Source organism: Marmota monax, unplaced genomic scaffold (genome assembly GCF_021218885.2).
Source record: "Marmota monax isolate L192 unplaced genomic scaffold, Marmota_monax_Labrador192_F-V1.1 WCK01_AAM20220418_F8-fsc00038, whole genome shotgun sequence".
Lineage (NCBI taxonomy): Eukaryota > Metazoa > Chordata > Mammalia > Rodentia > Sciuridae > Marmota > Marmota monax.
Window position 1 is genome coordinate 5,462,113 of NW_026692498.1, and position 18,212 is coordinate 5,480,324.

Genomic DNA, 18,212 nt, shown 5'->3' on the forward strand with positions numbered 1-18,212 from the left:
TGGTTTCCCTCTCTGGCCACCATGCATCACGCTTCTAGGAACAATGACACGCAGTTACTCCCCGTGAGCCTGGGTCTTCATTTCCCCTGCGTCCACACTTTGGAGTGGACTCGCTGGGTGGCACGGTCACTCCATCTGAGGCACCGCCCGACTCTGCGTGGCAGCCATGCCATTGGAGGATCCCACCACACCCTCCCCAACGCTCGCCATCGTCTGTCTGGCTGGCTTCAGCTGTCCTAGGGGATGTGAAGGGGGACCTCTGTCGTCTTCTGTGTGCTGCTTACCAGGTGCCAAGCTCTGGGTTTGGCTGGTGAGGAACAGAGTGGAGGAGGAGGCGCCCCCTTTGCCATCAGGGCAACCGCAGTTCAGAGTGAGGGAGAGACAGACGTGGTCTCCGTTCATACCATGGGTCCTGCAATGAATGGGCTGACACCATCGGAGACATCCAAAGGGGGAAAACACGGTCTCTACTCTGAGGGACTCTTTTCTACCCTAAGGGATTTTTTTTTTTGTACTGAAGATTGAAACTAGGAACCAAGGGTGCTTTTCCACTAGGCTCCATCCTTAGCCTTTTATTTTTTATTTTGAGACAAGGCTTTGCTAAGTTGCTCAGGGCCTCGATAAATTGCAGAGGCTGACCTCAAACTTGGGATCCTCCTGCCTCAGCCTCCCCAGTTGCTGGGATACCACACAGAATACCAAGGGACTCTCTTGATGAAGAATATAAACCTTCACCTGCAGTATACCCACCCAGTCATCTAGCCACTTCCATTCATCTGTCTGTCCATTCACCCAATGATCACCCATCCAGCAATCAAATGTTCAACCACAGGCTGGGGCCATGGCTCAGTGGAAGAACGCTCGCCTAGCATGCATGAGGCACTGGGTTCGATCCTCAGCACCACATAATCATAAAATAAAGATATTGTGCCCACTTATAACGAAAATATACTTTAAGAAAAATGTTCAACCACTAGTGCATCCAAACATCCACCTCCCCATTTACCCACCTACTCATCCTCTGCCTTCCCACCCATCTAGCCATTCATCTAATCAAACATCCACCCAGCCATCTATCTGTGCAATCATTCATCCATCCATCACCAACCAGTTAGCCAATCAAATCATCCATCCATCCATCACCAGCCAGTTAGCCAATCAAATCATATATCCATCCATCACCATCCAGTTAGCCAATCAAATCATCCATCCATCCATCACCAGCCAGTTAGCCAATCAAATCATGCAGCCAGCCAACCGCTAACCAGTTGGCCAATCAAATCCTTGATCCATCCATCTATGCATTTTCCCATCCATTTATCCTCCACCTACCCAACCATCCAACCATCTGTCCATCCATTTACCTTTCCATCTATCTGTCCATCTACCCATCCATCCATTTAATCATCCATCCTTCCAATAACCAGCCATTCACACACCAGCCCATGAAGCCCATGCCCCCCAATCCCAGGCCATCTACCAGGGAACTGTCCTTCACACCCTCCTCATGCATCCCCCTCCCATCAGTCCAACCACTGAGCCCCCCCCCCAATCCTGCACACCAGAACTGGGACCCGAGTGTGGCTAAGTCCATTCAGGCAAGGAAGTGGAGGTCCCCAAGATGGACACTCCAGGACACTGAGCGCTGAACACAGCCAGGAGGCATTTCCAAGCCAACTTCCTCCTCCCCTGGAGTCAGTGCCTTTGCTCTGGGATTGAAAACTCTTATACTTGCCATCCTCCGACCAGCCACCACCCGGTGACTATGGGTCCTTCTTGGGGACACGCATTTCCCACCACTTCCACCTTCTCAGAGGCAGATACTAGTCAACCACCATCATTCAGATAAGGAAACCAAGGCTTGCAGAGGTGACATAGCTTTCCCAGGTGACACAGCAACCGCCTGGGAGAACCCAAGCCTGCTGCTCCTTCCTGCAACCTGAGGCGTGTTTACGGGGTGCTGCTGCTGGGGGGACCATGCACCCCTGTCTCCAGGTGCAGGGAGGCCACAGGGGGTGAAAGGCTGAGTCCATGTGAATGATCACAGAGTCCTTCCCACCCCTGGCCAGCGGGGCTGTCGGGGCGCGTGGGGGCTGTGCCTCTGCCTGCACGGCCACCCCTCTCCCTTTGTTGATCACCCCATCACCCTCTCAACTGCCAGTCACAGCAAGGTCTCCCTCTTGACAGCTGTGAGACCCCTGCCTGCACCTGCCCAGCTATGGTGACCCGCTTTGCCCAGTGTACCTCCACCAGGGGGAGGTCACAGAAGCAGGGACTGGCTCCCAGCACCCAGGAGGGTACTCAGCGGACACTGGCTGAAGGCTCGACCCCTCTGACATGTCCTCTGACCTCTAGCCACTCCTTCCTGCTCTCTCCAGATGCCACTAACTCCTCCTGCTGTCCTGAGGGCCTCCACCCAACGTGCCCTGACGATTCCAGCACCTGAGACACCGAAGTTCATGGTTGACCTCAGCACTTAGCCAGGACCAGGCCGGGCTAGACATTGGCGGTGGACGCCTAGAGGATCCCCCACCCCTCGCCTCCTCCCCAGTGCCTCCCTGAGGGGCGGGCCAGTGTCCGCAAATGCATGGAGGCTCCTTGGTGGCCTTCTCTGTGAGAGACGTGCCTGAGAGCAAGGTCCCCAGGACAGGAGGGGTTTAGCATGTGGCCCTAGCGGCTGGCCCAGGGCAGGATCCCACAGGGCCTCAGACATTGCAGAGGGAACCCATGAACGGATGGCCAGCCAGGCCGAGAGGCAGAGCCCCAGCTGAGGTGGCAGGCAGCTGGAGGGATCTGGTTCCCTTCGACAAAGGCTGGTGCAGGGACAGGTGAATAAATCATGAAGGGCTGCAGAAGGGCAGGGCAGGACAGCTGACCTCATTCTGGGAGTCGGGGAGCAGGCAGGTCCAAGTGGTGAGTGAGCAGGGTGGGCGCAGGGCACAGGAGGCCGAGGGGCTGCCAGCCCTGCACTCTTCCCCTGGAGGAGCAGGAGGCTGTGGCCAGCAGCGGGTGGAGGCCACCGAGACTCTGGCACAGAGACGCAGAGACGGTGGCAGGGCTGGGGGTGGAGGGTGAGTGGGACACAGAACTGGGGACCCTGGGCCAGAGGGGTGGACACAGGACATGTGGGAGAAGGAGGCCATATCAGATGGGAAGGCAAGGACCCAGGTCTGCAGGGCCTGGGTGGAGCCCCGGGGGCAGCCAGAAGCCCACCTGAGGCCTGCGGGGCGGCAACGTGGGAGAAGGCAGGAGGTCCAGGAGGGCTTGTGCCAGGCCACCAGGGCCGGGGAGGGAGCCGGGGCCTCCGAGGCATGGGCTCAACTAGCCACAGAGGGAGGACACTGGGGAAGCCACTGAGCCACCTACCCACAGGACAAGGAGACAGCAAGGCCCAGAGGAGGTGCCAAGCCCCAGGTCATGGACCTGCCCCAGGGCCCAGCAGACAGCAGCACCCCTTCGGAGGACCCCAGCCCCACTGCAGGCACCGCAGGGCCCAGCCAGGCCCCTGCCAGCCCAGCAGCCAGCAGGAGGGCGCTCCTCCGGGAGCTTGAGGCCCAGGTGCAGGCGGCCTATGGGCAGGTAAGGGGGTACTGTCCTTGACTGAGGGAGCACAGGGACCCTAAGCCTCAAGGGGGATCCCTGTAGAACAGACTCAAGGCCAGGGCCAGGAAGAGACCAGGTCACACGTGGCCAGAGGAGTCAGGAGGTCAGCAGAGGCCAAGGGAGCCTCTCCCCACCTCTGTCCACACTGAGCGGCCACCCCCAGCACTCACTCAGCCCCTTCAGCCCGGGGACAAGGGCCAGGGCTGACCCAGGCGAAGGGCACGAAGGCAGGCAGGCCAGAGGCTGTCTGAGGAAACAGTGGTCCCTGCAGCTGGGGCCGGGGGCTTCCTGGGCTGGGCCAAAGTGGCCTCCTCTCTCTTGAGAGCTGGTGGGATTTAGCTACTGTCCTGAGGGAGAGGGTGCCCAGACAGACCCTCAGGGCCAGCAGAGCCAGGCTGCGCCTTCCAGGGGGCCTTGGGCCCCAAGTGGCCCCCCTGCCTTGGAGATGCTCAGAGATAATCCTGGATTAGGACCCAAGCCCCGGGCCCAGGCCCCCCGCCTGCCCACCCGCCCCATCTTCCCCACAAAACCCTGGGAAAATCCCTCAGTCTCTCGGCTGTCGCTGGGAGCGGCTGAGGCTGGCAGGACCCGCAGCTCCCGCCGGGACACAGCCCCGGCATGGTTCAGGGGCCCATGGGAAACTGTGCCAAGCGGCCCCGGCGCCGGGGGCCTAAGGTAGGAGGCCGAGGGGGAGAAGCCGGGCCAGGCACCAGGGTGGCCCCGCGGGCGCAGGTGGCGGGCAAGGGTCCATGGGGTGGGCTGGAGTGAAAGGTGGGGACGGAGGGGATGTTTGCTCGCCACCCTCATTTTCTCCTGGACGACCCCAGGCTTGGCCCACTCCGGGTGGCCCACACGGGCTGCGGGCTCCTGCTGCGGCCCTGCTCTCCGCTAGCTGGGCATGGCCAGCGTGGCCCAGAGCTGGCACCCAGGTCTCATTTCCCCAGTGACTCTGGCCAAGTCCCTTGCCTTTCCTGGGCCTCAGTCTGCCCAGCTGAACAGCTGGGGACAGACCTGCCCAGACAAGAGGGTGGAAGGGCGAGGCTCCTGCGCGCCCTGGGCCCCTGCCCACTGCCTGGCGCTGGGTTCCAGAGGCGGACTCGAGGCTTGGGGAGGAGCCACCAGGCCACTGCCCCAGCTCACGGCCGGCTCCGCTGCAGGACCCCTGGCAGTGGCCTGGCTTCCCGCTAGGGAGCTCCCAGCCCGGCCCTGGCTCCAGTCCAGAGGAGCCCGGCAGTGCCCAGGGCTACTCGGTGCTCGGCAGCCTGGTGGGGCCGGCCTGCATCTTCCTTCGGCCCAGCATCGCCGCCACCCAACTCGTATGTACGGCCGCAGCCGCCAGCCCAACGCCCTTGGCTTCGAACAGGAGAGAGAGGACGCAGGGTGACATCAAAGGAAACACATGGCCCTCCAGGGGTGGGGTGAGGGCAGAGGGGGCTCCAGGAACAGAGAAGAGCTGGGACACTGGAGGAAAGAGACCGGGTGGGCGGCGGGTGTGGGGACCCAGAGAAGCAGTCGCCCAAGGCAGGGAGCATCTCGGTGGTGAGCACTTGTTTGGCTTGTGCCAGGTCCTGGGTTCCATCCCCAGGACTGAGAGAAAAAGAGAGGAGGAGGCGGAGGAAGGAAGGGCGACCCACCCAGGGGTGAGCCAGCAGAGCGGCCAGGCCGAGAACAAGACACAGTGACACTGATGCCAGCAGGGTCACACCAGAGCCTCTACCTGATGCACCTCTGCCCAAAGGAGCCCCCAAATGGGGTGGTGACCTAGGGAGGCCCTAGGTACAACCTGGGGGGGTGGCAGGGAGAGGGCACCAGGAGGCCCTTGGGTATGCTGTGGGGTGGGCTGGGTGGGCACCCCAGGGACAGGAAGGAAGGGAGCAGCCGCTGGGTGGTCCAGGGAACGCCTAACCCATCTGTGTCCCCCAGGACCGGGAGCTGCGGCCCGAGGAGATTGAAGGTAAAGGTTTGAGAAGGGAGGGGCTGGGGGTGCACAGGCAGGGGCACCAGGTGGGGACCTCAGCAGTCTCCAGGAGGAGCCAGGAGCAGGAGGGAGGCCATGGGGACAGGTCTGAGGAAGTGGGGGTAGACTGAGCAGGGAGGGGTGGCAGGCAGACCCCCCTCTAGCGGTCAGCTCTCTGGTCTCGTCCACTCTGCTAACGCCTCTGGGTGACCCCATGGGCCCAGCCCTGTGCTGGGCTCTGGGAAACATGGCAGCCTGGGATTTGGAGCAGAGAGTGTTCCAGAATGAGGCCCCCTGAGGTCAGGAGTCTGTCTGCATCTTCCTTTCTCCTTCCCTTTCTCAACCACTGACCTACACCCCCCAGTCCTGTAAAACTTTTATTTAATTTTTTTCTTATTTGGTACTGGGGATTGAACCCAGGGTACTTTACTACTGAGCTATATCCCTGGCCTTTTTTATTTTTTAATTTGAGACAGGGTTTCACTAAGTTGCTGAGGCTGGTCTTGAACTTGTGATCCTCCTGCCTCAGCCTCCCAAGTCGCTGGGATTACAGGTGTGCGCCACCATGCCTGGCACTTCCTTTCTTTTTTTATTCACTGCTACATCCCCAGTGCCCAGAGCAGACCCTGGCATATAGAAGATGCTCCTTAAATATTCACTGAAAGAACAAATTTTTAACAAACAGCTTGTGCAAAGTTCCTGAGGCAGCAAGTGGGAACTGACATTTGGAAGGAGGGGACGATTGGACCAGGGGAGGAGAAGGGGCTGATCCAGGCTAGGATGCAGCGGGAGTGAAGGAGGGACTAACCCCACCCTGCCCGGCAGAACTGCAGGCTGCCTTCCAGGAGTTTGACCGAGACCGGGACGGCTACATCGGCTACCGGGAGCTGGGTGCCTGCATGCGGACCCTGGGCTACATGCCCACCGAGATGGAGCTCATCGAGATCTCGCAGCAAATCAGTACGTGCTTCAAACCGTCCCATCCCTAGTTCTCCAGACACCCTGCCAGGACCAGGAAAGCTGGTGGCCAGGCACTGAGGTGACCGTGCAGGCTGTCCCCAGAGCCCAGGGGCTAGGTTGTTCTCGAAGCAAGCACTCTGCCTCCCCCAAATCCACCATCCTCCAAGAGAGGTGGGGCAAGGCCAGGGCTGCCCTCCACAGAGAGGGAGACAGTGTGAGGCCCCAGAGCGACGTCAGGAAATGGAGGAGCAAGGAGCGTCCAGGGAGCTCTAAAGAGTGGCTCTCCTCTCCTCTTGGCCAAATCCATACCTCAGAGGCTGATGCCCAGGAAACAGAGGGGGGGAGGACCCATTTCTGAGGCTGGGACGAGGGCTGGGGGCAGAGGCTGGGGTCTCTAGCAGGTGGGTGTGACCCCCAGGTGGCGGGAAAGTGGACTTCGAGGACTTTGTGGAGCTGATGGGCCCCAAGCTGCTGGCAGAGACGGCAGACATGATTGGCGTCCGGGAGCTCCGGGACGCCTTCCGGGAGGTGGGCCTGGGGCTGGGGGGCTGGGCTGCGCGAGTCGGGGGCTGAGCAGGGTGACCCAGTCGGTGACCCCATGCCATGACCAACGCCGCCACAGTTCGACACCAACGGGGACGGCTGCATCAGCGTGGGGGAGCTCCGGGCGGCCCTCAAGGTCCTGCTGGGGGAGCGCCTCAGCCAGCGGGAGGTGGACGAAATCCTGCAGGACATCGACCTCAACGGGGACGGCCTGGTGGACTTTGAAGGTACCGCCTGACACACTTGGCAGCGCAGGCCCTGGAAGGTTCTTAAGAGATCAAGGGCAAAGGGAGTGTCATCGCTATGTGCCAGACCCTGCGCTGAGCACACCCTTGTCCCTCCTAGTCAATCATTACTGAGAACCCAGGAGGAAGGGACTCTGTCATCCCCCAGGCAGGAGAGCCAGCTCTCAGGAAAGCCTGGGAGCTTGGCCAAAGAAACAAGGGACCAACACTGGAATCTGGGCAGCGGATCTTGAACCCAGTACTTTCCATATAAAGGAAAAACAAAGCTTGCGTAATAATCAGAAGCCTAGGAACATTACTAGGTAGAAATGCAGTCTCCAGGGGCCAGGGATGTAGCTCAGCTGGTAGAGGGCTTGCCTTGTCTGCTTCAAGGCCCTGGGTTCAATCCCCAGCAACACCACCAAAGAAAAATAAAAATAAAAGCACTCTCCAAAGTTGCTCTTGAGTTTCCTAGTGGCCAAAGCAAAAATGAAAAAAGGTTCAATTGCAAGAACTTTTTTGTCCATAAGACAAAGTTCCCTGTTCCTGGTCCTAAGGCTTATTCCCCATCTGATCCAGGGATCCCACTCTGGCCCACCCCAAGGTAGGCTTGTTGGCCTCACCCTCAGTGGGGTCGGAAGATGGACCTAAAACCTTGGCTTTGCCCTGGCAGAATTTGTGCGAATGATGTCTCGCTGAGCCTGTGCAGAAGCTGCAGGAAGCAGACAGGACGCGAGGACCTCAGCCTCTGCCTGCCAGCGGGTTCCTTGAAGCCCATGTGGACAGCTGCTCCAGGCTCCTGCCTGTGCGTGCCCTTGTCTGTCTTCGGCCCTCATCCCATGTTTCCCTGACAATAAAGCCTCTTCAAGCCAGGGGGATGGCTCTGACCCCTTGCTTGCTTATCCGGGGGGCCCCAGTGTTTGGCCCCGAAGATCTGAGGCCTGGGCTGTCCTCTTGGGCCACAAGCCCCCTTGATTGTGAGTGGCAGGCGGGTGGGGACCCTCTCTCCGTCCTCTCTGGATCATGGGACTGCTTGTGCAGGTCAGGTGTGTGTTGGCCTCCAGTGTGTTCCGCTTATCCCGAGCGGGGCTCCAGTGGCAGGGCTCTTCCCAAGCTCGATCCCAGTACTCCTGCAGCAGCCTGGGGCAGGCCGTGCTCAGAGGCCCCTCCAGACCTTGGCCTTCGGCTTCAGGAGTGAGCGGCCCCAGTTCCTCTCAGCTCTGCCTCTGGGGGATGCACATCTGCACCTCACTTCAAGCCTGCCCCAGACTTCAAAGCCTGAGAGGCCAGGCGTCTTCGTCCATTCCTGCTGCTGTAACAAAATCCCTTAGATGGGCACTTTATAAACAGCATGAAGGCAGCGCTCATGGTTCTGGAGGCTGGGAAGTCTGAGGTCAAAGCCCAGGCAGATTGGCTTTACCTGCGCCAGGATGGCGCCTGGGCGCTGCTTCCTCTGGGGGTGCTGAACACTATATCCTCAGGTGGGGAAGAGCAGAAGGGGCAAAATGCCTACCCAGTCCCCTGCAGACCTAATCCCATCCACAAGGCAGAGGCTTCTGGGCTAATGGCCTCCTGAAGGGCCCTCCTCCTGATGCCGTTGCACTGGGGATTCCGTTTCAATGTGAGTTTTGGAATCCACATTCCAAATCACAGCATCGCGCCAAAGTGTCTGGTTAGGAGTCCTGCAGCCCCACGGCCCTCTCTCTCCACGCTCTGCTGGACTGTTCTGTCCTACTTATCTTTGCCACATCCTGTTCAGGACCTGGCCATGACCCACCCCCTCATTGTGCCCAGGATAACCCAGCTCCATTGCCTGGACCAGAGGGCTCCAGGAGCATGAGGGACACACAGTGATGATGAAGGATCCAGGCCCAGGGACTCTAAAGCCACAATGCCAACCAGGGAGGGGCCCTGGGACAAGTCTTAGCCTAGGACAGGTCAGGTGAGGGTACACCCAGGACGGATCTCTGCCTCTTCCAGCTGCAGGAAAGACCTGGTGCTGGGAGGGAGGACAAGCCCTAACCTTCGATCAAAGGCTGGGAGCTCTCAGCACCCTGGTGCTTACACCAAGGCCCTGGGCCAGAGCAGGCAGCCAGCCACCAGTGCCCTGCCCAGCCCAGAGCACGGATGCTGAGGTGCCAGGACTGGCTGCAGCTGCCCTAGCACCACTCGCCTGGTAGATCCCAATTAATCCTTAATCCTCAATTAGGCAATCCCTCCTGCCAAGCTGGCGGCCTGGGGACAAGCGTGAGTTGCCCCGGCCAGTGGCTTCTCGGGGAGTCTCACAGCTGGCCCAGATGGTATCACTGCCCAAGATGATGTCCCTACAAGACTGGAGGTAGTGATGGATAGGAGTCAGGGGAGAGCACAGCCCACTCAGGCTCAGCTGGCAGGCCCTGCGGTTGGGCCACAGAGGTCCCTGGGCTGGTCTGCATCTGGTTCAGTATGTCTGCTGCACTGGAAGTACCCTCATACCTGCCTCCCAAAAGGGCTTTATTCCAGAAGGTCCCAACAGACAACAGCTGGAGCAAGGATCAGGGCCAGGCAAGGAACAGCAGGCAGGCTGACCAGGATGAGCCAAGTGCCCCTTCCCATTGGCCATTGCCGGCAAGAGCAGGCCCAAGCTATCCAACCTGATTTCCAGACTCTGTAAATTCAGAGGTTTACATTAAATCCACTGTAAGTATTTTAAGAGTAGAAGTGCATTCAGTAGGTGTGTAAATCTTAAATGTACAGCTGAGTGTATGTCCCCTTGGGTGTAACCATCATCCAGGTCGCATATTATGTCCACTTGTTGTATTTAAGAATAGTTTCAGGCTCAGGGAATCATTGTGAAGATGGTGCAGACTTGCCTGTGTACCCCACATTTAGCATCCTCTATGTATTTATTCAGGGTTCTCCAGAGGAAGAGAACAAATAGGAAAGACAGACAGACATCTGTTTATCAATCAGTGGATGAATAGGTAGATAGAGAAAAAGACAGATATCCTGTGGGGGAGAGGATCATGGGTACCAAGCACAGTTAGACGGAATAAAAGGAACGAGTTCTGATGTTCTGCAGCGCATTGGCGAGGCTTTAGCTCATGCTAACCCGCCATAAAGTCTAAGAAGATCCAACATAAAGAGATGAGGAGTAGCTGGGCGCAGGGTACACTCCTGTAATCCCAGCAACTTAGGAGGCTGAGATAAAAGGATTGCAAATTCAAGACCAGCCTCAGCAACTTATGAGGCCCTCAGCAATTTAGTGAGACCCTGGCTCAAAATAAAAAATAAAATGGCCTGGGGATGTGGCTCAGTGGCTAAGTACCCTGTGTGCAATCCCTGATAGAAAAAGAGGAGAAAAAGAAATGAGGAGAGGAAAAACAATGTTAGACTGATTTAATCAGTGTGTGCCATATGCATTTGTGGAAATATCATGCTGAAATCCATTAATATGTTAATAAATACATGACAATCAAACAAAATAATTTGTATAAAAAAGGTTAGCTGGGCTGGGGTTGTGGCTCAGTGGCAGGGCACTTGCCTAGCATGTGTGAGACACTGGGTTCAATCCCCAGCACCACATAAAAATAAACAAATAAATAAAGATATTGTGTCCATGTACAATTTAAAAATATTAAAAAAAAAAAGTTAGCTGCCTGCTCTTCAGCTGACTCCTGTAGCCCTTTGTCCTCCCCGACACTGGGATTTGTATTTGTTTCTTTTAGCACTTTCTTATTTCCTGGTCTTGCTAGACACTCCAGGCTCCAGGCTCCTCTTCTGTATTTCCCACCATTTTTACTGGGGTTCATATTTCTGGAGAATGGTATTAGAAACCAAGGTCTGGCCACAGCCCAAGTTGCTTGTTGCTTCTGGGCTGGGGGTGTGCTTGCATCCGCACCTTCTCAGCTGATGGAGTGAGGAGACGTGGGTGTGTATACTACCCCGTTTATATATTCATGAAGATTTCTGAATGAAAGCCACTGGATCTATATTAAGCTACACGGGAGTTCACACGATGCCTCCAACCCCGATCCATTTCACATGGATCCTTCGAGCCTCTCCCCTTGCTTATCTGTAGCTTTTCATGCCAATGGGAGAAACCTGACCCCCACCACCCAGCTTCTATTCGCTGGGTTGTTCAACACCTGCGCACATGTGTACTGGTCTCAGCATCGTTGAGCCACAGGCCTGCAAATAACATTGTGTCAGCGAAACCCCCGTGCGCAGGTGCAGTTCCTCCTCCTTCAGCCTCCCAGATTCCACTCATTTCCAGGCCAGCCCCTGTTCCCCACCTGCCTTGGTGAGGTTCCCTTGTACATTTATGATTATTTGGTCATACTCCATACTGCACCCTGGGGTCCACCGACCTCCTAGATGATTCTTTACCATTCGCATGTATTAGAGTTCACTCACTGACAGATGCTTACTGGCTTCTCTTAACCATTACAGTCCCATATGCAATCGTTTCCCTCCCTTAAAAAAAATGCCCTGACTTTTACTTATTCAATGGCACCTCCCCACTCCAGCTGGCAACCAGTGATCTGTTAACGTTCTGTACAATTTTCCCTTTTCCAGGATGTTCTACGATTGGAACCTTACAGTATGTGGCTTTATCAAACTGACTTCTCTCACTTACTATACATATTTAAGAGGTATGGGGCTGAGGATGTCACTCAGTGGTAAAGTGCTTGCCTGAAATACATGAGGCTCTGGGTTCAAATCCAGACCCCCCCCCACACACACACAGAGAGATTTATCTATGTCTTTTTATGGTGAAAATGTGATTTCTTTTATGACTGAATAATAGTCCATTGTATGGTTATGTCACAGTTTATTTACCTGCTCATCCATCAAAGATGGGCTATAGTTTGAATCCTGCATGTCCTCCAAAGGTGTATGTGTAGAAGGCTTGGTCTCCAGCCTGTGGTGCCATTGGGAATTGGTGGAACCTTCAGGAGGTGGGGCCTGGTGGGGGAAGAGATGCATCACTAGCACCTCCTCTTCCTCTCTGGTCACTTCCCAGCCATCCTGAGGTAAAGCAGCCTCCTCTACCATGTAGAGGTGCCCAGTCACAATGTACTTCTTCAACACCAAGCAACCATGGACTAAACCTCTGAGACCATGAGACAAAAATGAATCTTTTCTCCCTCAAAGTTGATTTTCTCAGGTATTAGGTCATAGGATGTGAAGCTGACTAGCACAAAGGGCATCCAGGTTGCCTCCGGTTTTGGAGATTATAAAACTGCTACATACGTTCATATGTGGGGACATTCATTTCTCAGTTGGTTGGTTAATAAGCAGGCACACAATTGCTGGATGAGAGTAAGAATGTGTTTAATCTTGGAAGAAACCTCCGACTATCTTCCCAGGTGGCTGAAGATAAACAAGAGTTCCATGGCTTCGCGTCCTTGCCAGCTATTGGTGTGGTCAGACTCTGGACTTGGCCATTCTGACAAGTGTGCAGGGGTGTCTCCTGCTGCCCATCCATTCACTGTTCTATGAAACTTTTCAAACATTTAGTAAATTGAAATAGTTATTCAGAGATACAATGTTGGCCATTACTATAAAGTTTTAGATCATTGAAAAGGCCAACAAGCCCATATGCAGGCTGAACTGAGCCTGTGGACTCAAAAACAAATTTTTGTTGTCTTCGCTTCTGATTTGGAGGTTGTCATGCTGAACGTTTCCAAAAATGCAGGAGAGCGGCTGAGAGGAGAGGGGACCCCCTGAAGCCTTGGCCGGGAGCTTGCACTATCTCCCCCCAGGTGGACAGGGTCCTCTCCCTGGGACAGACCACAGATGTCACTTCCAACCTCCCTCAAGGATCTCTGCTCCTCCTGCCACATGGCCCAGCCTCTAAGCAGAGATATCTAGTACAAGGTTCCGCCCCACCTCACCTCCCAAGCAAAACTTATTTCCCAAATATGGGTGTTAAGGACTGAATGTCCCCTAAGTTCATATGCTAAAGCCCTACTCCCCAATGTGGCTATATTGGAAATGGGCCTCTAAGGAAGTAATTAAAGTCAAAGAGATCACAGAATAGAAATCTCATGTCTTTACAAGAAGAGACATCAGAGACCACTCTCTCTTTGCACCAAGAAAAGGTCATGTGAGGACAGAGTCTTCAGAAACCCAAAATGATGGTGGCCTAAAATTGAACTTTCAATCTCCAGAACTCTGAGAAAATAAATTTTTGTTGTTTAAACCACCCACTGGGTGGTATTTGGTTTTGTCTATGTATTTATCAGCCCGAACAGACTAATATGAAGGACAATGGAGAAAACAGGAAGGACTAAGGTCTGGAACTGGAATACACTTGGTCTTTCCCACAGGAGTTCCTCTTCACCCCTTGCCATAGCCATCTCCTGCAGAGAGCAGGCTCGGTGCACTGGTGGGCAGTGGAAGATCTTGGGTGACACATTAACAATTCTTAACAGTAATATAATTTGAATATGCATTAGAGAACTATAAAGAGCATATTGAGTACACGATTAAGTGGACATTTTTGTTTTTCCTTTTTGAGGTTTTTAAAAAGTACTTGATTTAAAGGAAATATCAACTAGATAGCAAGGCCCCCGAGGGAGTTTCATGATTGGCTGAAGCTAGGGAAGCTCGAGATGGGTGACAAGCTTGGCTTCCTCATGCTGTTATCTCTACTTCTCTTCCCACTTCCCAAGTAACACTCCAGGGAAAAAGTGACTTGTACTTTAATCACTCCGGCTCAGGCGCTGGAACCTCTGAACTTCAAACAGGGCAGTTCCTCCACTTGGAATGCCACCCTCAGTCTCTGCTCACACTTCCACCCAGCCAAACGCCATCTCCACTGGGAAGATTTCTGTGATGTCACTAAGCAGTCCCCTTTAAATTCCAATGCACCCACAGTGGTCTCCACTGTGGCCAGTCTTACTACAATGTGTGTCTTTGCTTCCTTAGGTCCCCCAAAATAGGAGATCCCAGAGGCAGGAGGCCGTAGCTAGTACATTTCTCTATCTTCATTCAGGACAAGAGGGCATGGAGAAGGAAGTCGGAAAATGTTTGCCAGATAGATGAAGGAACACATGTCCTGAGGATGAAGGAAATCTGCAGAGAAGGGGACATGAGGATACATAAGGCCAGAGAGGTCTGGGGAGGAGCTGGCTTAGTGGGTGCAGGAGGGTCTGAGATCTAGGTTTGGGAGGAGTAGGGTTTGAGAGGGAGGGAAAGGAAAAAGAGGAATAAAACAAGCGCCTTATAAATATCCATTTAATCTACACAACCGCCCTATACGGATGGGGAAACTGAGGCATGCTAAGGCAAGCAACTTGCCCAGAGGAAGCCGCCAGTGGACCGCAGTAGGTGTTCTTCTCCTCCTTCGGCCCAGAGCCTGGCACACGTAGGCATACCACGAAGGTAAATGCCAAGGAAGAGGCGCGGGGCCTCTGGGGTGCGGGTTGAGGGGCCTTTGAGGCAGCCCTTGGACCTAACAGCAGCCTGGACCTGAGGACTGACCAATCCCGGGAAGAGCCAAGAGAGGCGGCGTTGGTGAAGGACCCGTTGCCATGGGAACAAAAGAAGGCCTGAGGCGGGCGCATGCGCAGACCAGAGAACGGGTGCTGAACCGGTGAAAGGTGACGTAAAAGCGCGCGGGGTGGGGCGCAGGGCTCGGAACGTCAAAGCCCCGCGTCCTTCGGCACCCGGAGAGAAGGGAAGGCACGCGCGACGGCGACGACCGCAGCTCCGGCCGGACCGAGACCGGGCGGTGCGGAGCGGACACGCAAGGCGACGCGAGCAAGGCGGGAGGGCGGCGCCCGCGCCCGAGAAGACCCCCTCGGCACGAACCGCGGCTGCCGGGACCCCGGTCCCCGCTTCCGAGGCCCCGCCTCTCGGGTCTTGGGACTAATCGGATTGAGAGCGCGCCGGCCGGGGCCGCGAACTCGCCAATTGCGAAGGGCGGCAGCCACCGCCCAATCCGGAGCAGACAGGTGCGAGGTCCGGAAGGCACAAACCAATCGGCTGTAGTTGCGACCTGTGGGGGCAGGCCTCGGCCAATAAGGAGGCTCGAGTGACGTCTTTGAGCGCCAATAGGGAGTGACGGAGCTTGCGTGCCCGCCCACCCTTCCGGCCGGAGCTCTATTTACCAGGGGCGTGCAGCGCGTCTGCCAATCGGAGCGCGGCTGAGCGGCCCGGCAGCCAACCCCGGAGGAGCGGCCGGCTGGCGTCCGCCTCACCCAGGAGTTGGGGATGTCCTACAAACCCATCGCTCCCGCCCCCAGCAGCACCCCCGGCTCCAGCACCCCTGGGCCAGGCACCCCGGTACCTACAGGTGAGGATCCAGCTCCACCCCTGCTCGCCTACCGGTGCTGTCGAGGTCTTGAAGAGAAGACGGCCTGAGTTCTACAATACTGGGCCTGCCGCCTATAGCCTCGCTGAGCCTCAGTTTGCTAGCCTGTGAAGTGGGCGTGGTCACGTAAGGGCTTGTTGGTGGAGCGCAGGGGGAGGGGTGTGTTCCTGAAGTTGATCTGCCTGGAATGAAGCGTCCCTTTGGAGGGAATCGGGCGAACCCGGTCCGGGGTTTGGAAAGCTGGGAGGCGTCGTTCCTGTCCCCGCGCTGACCTCTTACTCGCACCTGTTGCAGCCGGAAGTGTTCCATCGCCATCGGGCTCAGTGCCAGGAGCCGCTGCCCCTTTCAGACCACTCTTTAATGACTTTGGACCTCCCTCCATGGGCTATGTGCAGGTGAGTGTGGCCAAATGCTTATTTATGGATGAGGACTGGAGGCCCACCCGGGGCCTGAGCTCACTGCCCTGTTCTCTTTTGACATAGGCGATGAAGCCACCTGGTGCCCAGGGCTCTCAGAGCACCTACACGGACCTGCTATCGGTCATAGAGGAGATGGGTAAAGAGATTCGGCCCACCTATGCTGGGAGCAAGAGCGCCATGGAGCGCCTGAAAAGAGGTAAGTGAGGCCAGGTCCACCCTGTCAAGACGGCAGTCACTGGACACTCCCTCATCGTTAGGGAAGGATCGACATCTGGAGTCAGTACAGGACACTTGAGCCAAGTATCACTAACCAGAGAGGTGTTTGAATTGAATTGAAATTGAGTCAATTTCTAGGAAAGTGCCTGGAAATTTGTGTTTCAACAGGGTTAATTTGAGGATTAGCCAAACCTGTAATCTCATCCAGCCCCTCCTTAGATTTAAGCTTCTCTGGCTGAAACAAAAGGGGGTGGGGAGGGAGGGGGTCTTCCGGAGGGTGGGGCTGGGCTGTGGGGAGCCACTGAGATCCTATATTTATCTCCGCATCCCCACTCATCCCACCCCAGGCATCATCCATGCCCGGGCCCTGGTCAGAGAGTGCCTGGCAGAGACAGAGAGAAACGCTCGCACGTAACAGGAAGCACCTTGGCCTCAGCGTCTGGACCTTTCCGGCCACTGCAGAGCACCTGCTTCTCCCTGGCCTTTGCCCCAAGTTGCACCTCCTATCCTGGGCTTCCTGTCTTGTCCCTTGGTGGGTGCCCTCCAGGAACCAGGGAGCGACTTTCACTCCAGTGGGCAATGCTAACTGGGCTCCTCCCCCTGCAAGAGTTAGCTGCCAGGTCACTGTGAGTCCCACCCACTACCTGCCAGCAGCAGTGTTGGTCCCACTGGAGCGTTCTCCTTTCTTGGCCCCTATTACTCTGCACTTACTTCTCACCACTTTGTCCCAGGCCTTCTCTTCCAGAAGGAGCTTAGAAGGCCTGTCACCTCCCTGCCTTGTCTCTGGGGCCATATTGACTCTTTTCTCAGTGTATCTTTTGCTAAATATGCCCTTTTTATATAAATAAAAAGATGATTTGGAGTTGTTCTCTCAGCTTAGCCTTTCTGGGTCTTGTTCCTCTGCTAAGCCTGGGTGGGCCAGGCAGAAGGAGGGCAAAGAGTGGTCCAGGAATGAGAAGGCTGACTGAAGCTGTCTTTGCCTGCCTCTGATGTCCACTGACCTTGGAGTGGGAACTGCCCCTCCAGGCCCTCTGCTTTCCCAGCTGTGAGTAGTGGAAAGGGCAGAGCTCCAGTAGCCTAGAGCCCTGCCTGCCTGCCTGCCTCTGTGCTGTGCCACCAGGGGGCAGCGGGGGGCCCTGGCTGCCTGCACAGCTGGAGGCACTGATGGCCAGAGGGCCCTTCCCCTGGATTGGCAGTGATGCCTGGCAGGGTGGAAATGCCAGTTCACTTAAGCCACTCCCTTACTTGCCTTAATGCCCTACCCCACCTCAACTCTGACTTGGACCTGGAAGACTGAATACACCCAGTCTGTGGCTCATCAGGCAGCATAATGCTTCCCTCCCCCTACACTTTGGCAGCAGAGTCAAGGGGAGAGACCTGACTAGGTGCTGCTATCCACTGCCCCAGTTCCTTTATCCAGGCTCAGTGTGGTCCTGTGAGCTAGCCCTCGGTGTCTCAGCCTTCCTCAGGGTCTAGGTGGCATGTTGGCTAGACTTGTGAACCCAGAAGCACAGGGGTGCCATTAAGGGACTGGCCCAGAGATTGACACAGCCTTCTGCCTGAATGTGTAGTTGAGTGACTTAGGGGCCTGAGGCCCTGGAACCCCAGCCCTAGGTGGAGTTAGAGCCACCAGCTTCTGCTTAGACCTTGCTGGGGAAGCATTTCCCCAACCGTGGGTCCCAAGTTCCAGAGGATGAGGAGCTGAGGAGGACGGGCCTGGGACCCAGACATATCAAAATCCACCCAGGAGGTGCACACAGGAGGGCCAGGGTGCAAATAGGAACAAGAGTCTTTGGGAACCCCAAACAGCACAGAAGTAATAAAAAGCGCCAGCATTTGGGGAACAGCCACTTACCCCGCTGTCCTGCGGAAGGAAGGCAGGGACCTGCCCTTCGCAGCCGCGGGCGGGACTGTCCCGACCCCGCAGGGGTGGGGAGGATCCGCCGAGCCCAGGAAGGGGGCGGGGCGGGGCAGCCGCAGTGACGCGG

General features: G+C 56.1%; 2 protein-coding genes across 3 annotated transcripts; both read left to right on the plus strand.

Moving 5' to 3' along the window:
- Window positions 1–3,417: 3,417 nt before the first annotated feature.
- On the plus strand, window positions 3,418–8,161 carry Cabp2 (calcium binding protein 2). Its single transcript, XM_046444632.1, has 6 exons — window positions 3,418–3,579; window positions 5,527–5,557; window positions 6,386–6,520; window positions 6,939–7,048; window positions 7,143–7,290; window positions 7,961–8,161. The coding sequence occupies exons 1-6, from the start codon at window positions 3,418–3,420 to the stop codon at window positions 7,984–7,986; spliced, it is 612 nt and encodes a 203-aa protein (XP_046300588.1). The 3' UTR covers window positions 7,987–8,161.
- A 6,771-nt stretch (window positions 8,162–14,932) lies between these two features.
- Cdk2ap2 (cyclin dependent kinase 2 associated protein 2) lies at window positions 14,933–17,098 on the plus strand. Of its 2 annotated transcripts, none has more exons than XM_046444585.2 (4): window positions 14,933–15,571; window positions 15,884–15,984; window positions 16,072–16,204; window positions 16,572–17,098. In XM_046444585.2, the coding sequence occupies exons 1-4, from the start codon at window positions 15,490–15,492 to the stop codon at window positions 16,637–16,639; spliced, it is 384 nt and encodes a 127-aa protein (XP_046300541.1). In that variant the 5' UTR covers window positions 14,933–15,489; the 3' UTR covers window positions 16,640–17,098. The 2 variants fall into 2 exon arrangements, with proteins under 2 accessions (XP_046300541.1, XP_046300542.1); XM_046444586.2 differs by lacking the exon at window positions 14,933–15,571 and adding an exon at window positions 15,578–15,715.
- Window positions 17,099–18,212: the final 1,114 nt, after the last annotated feature.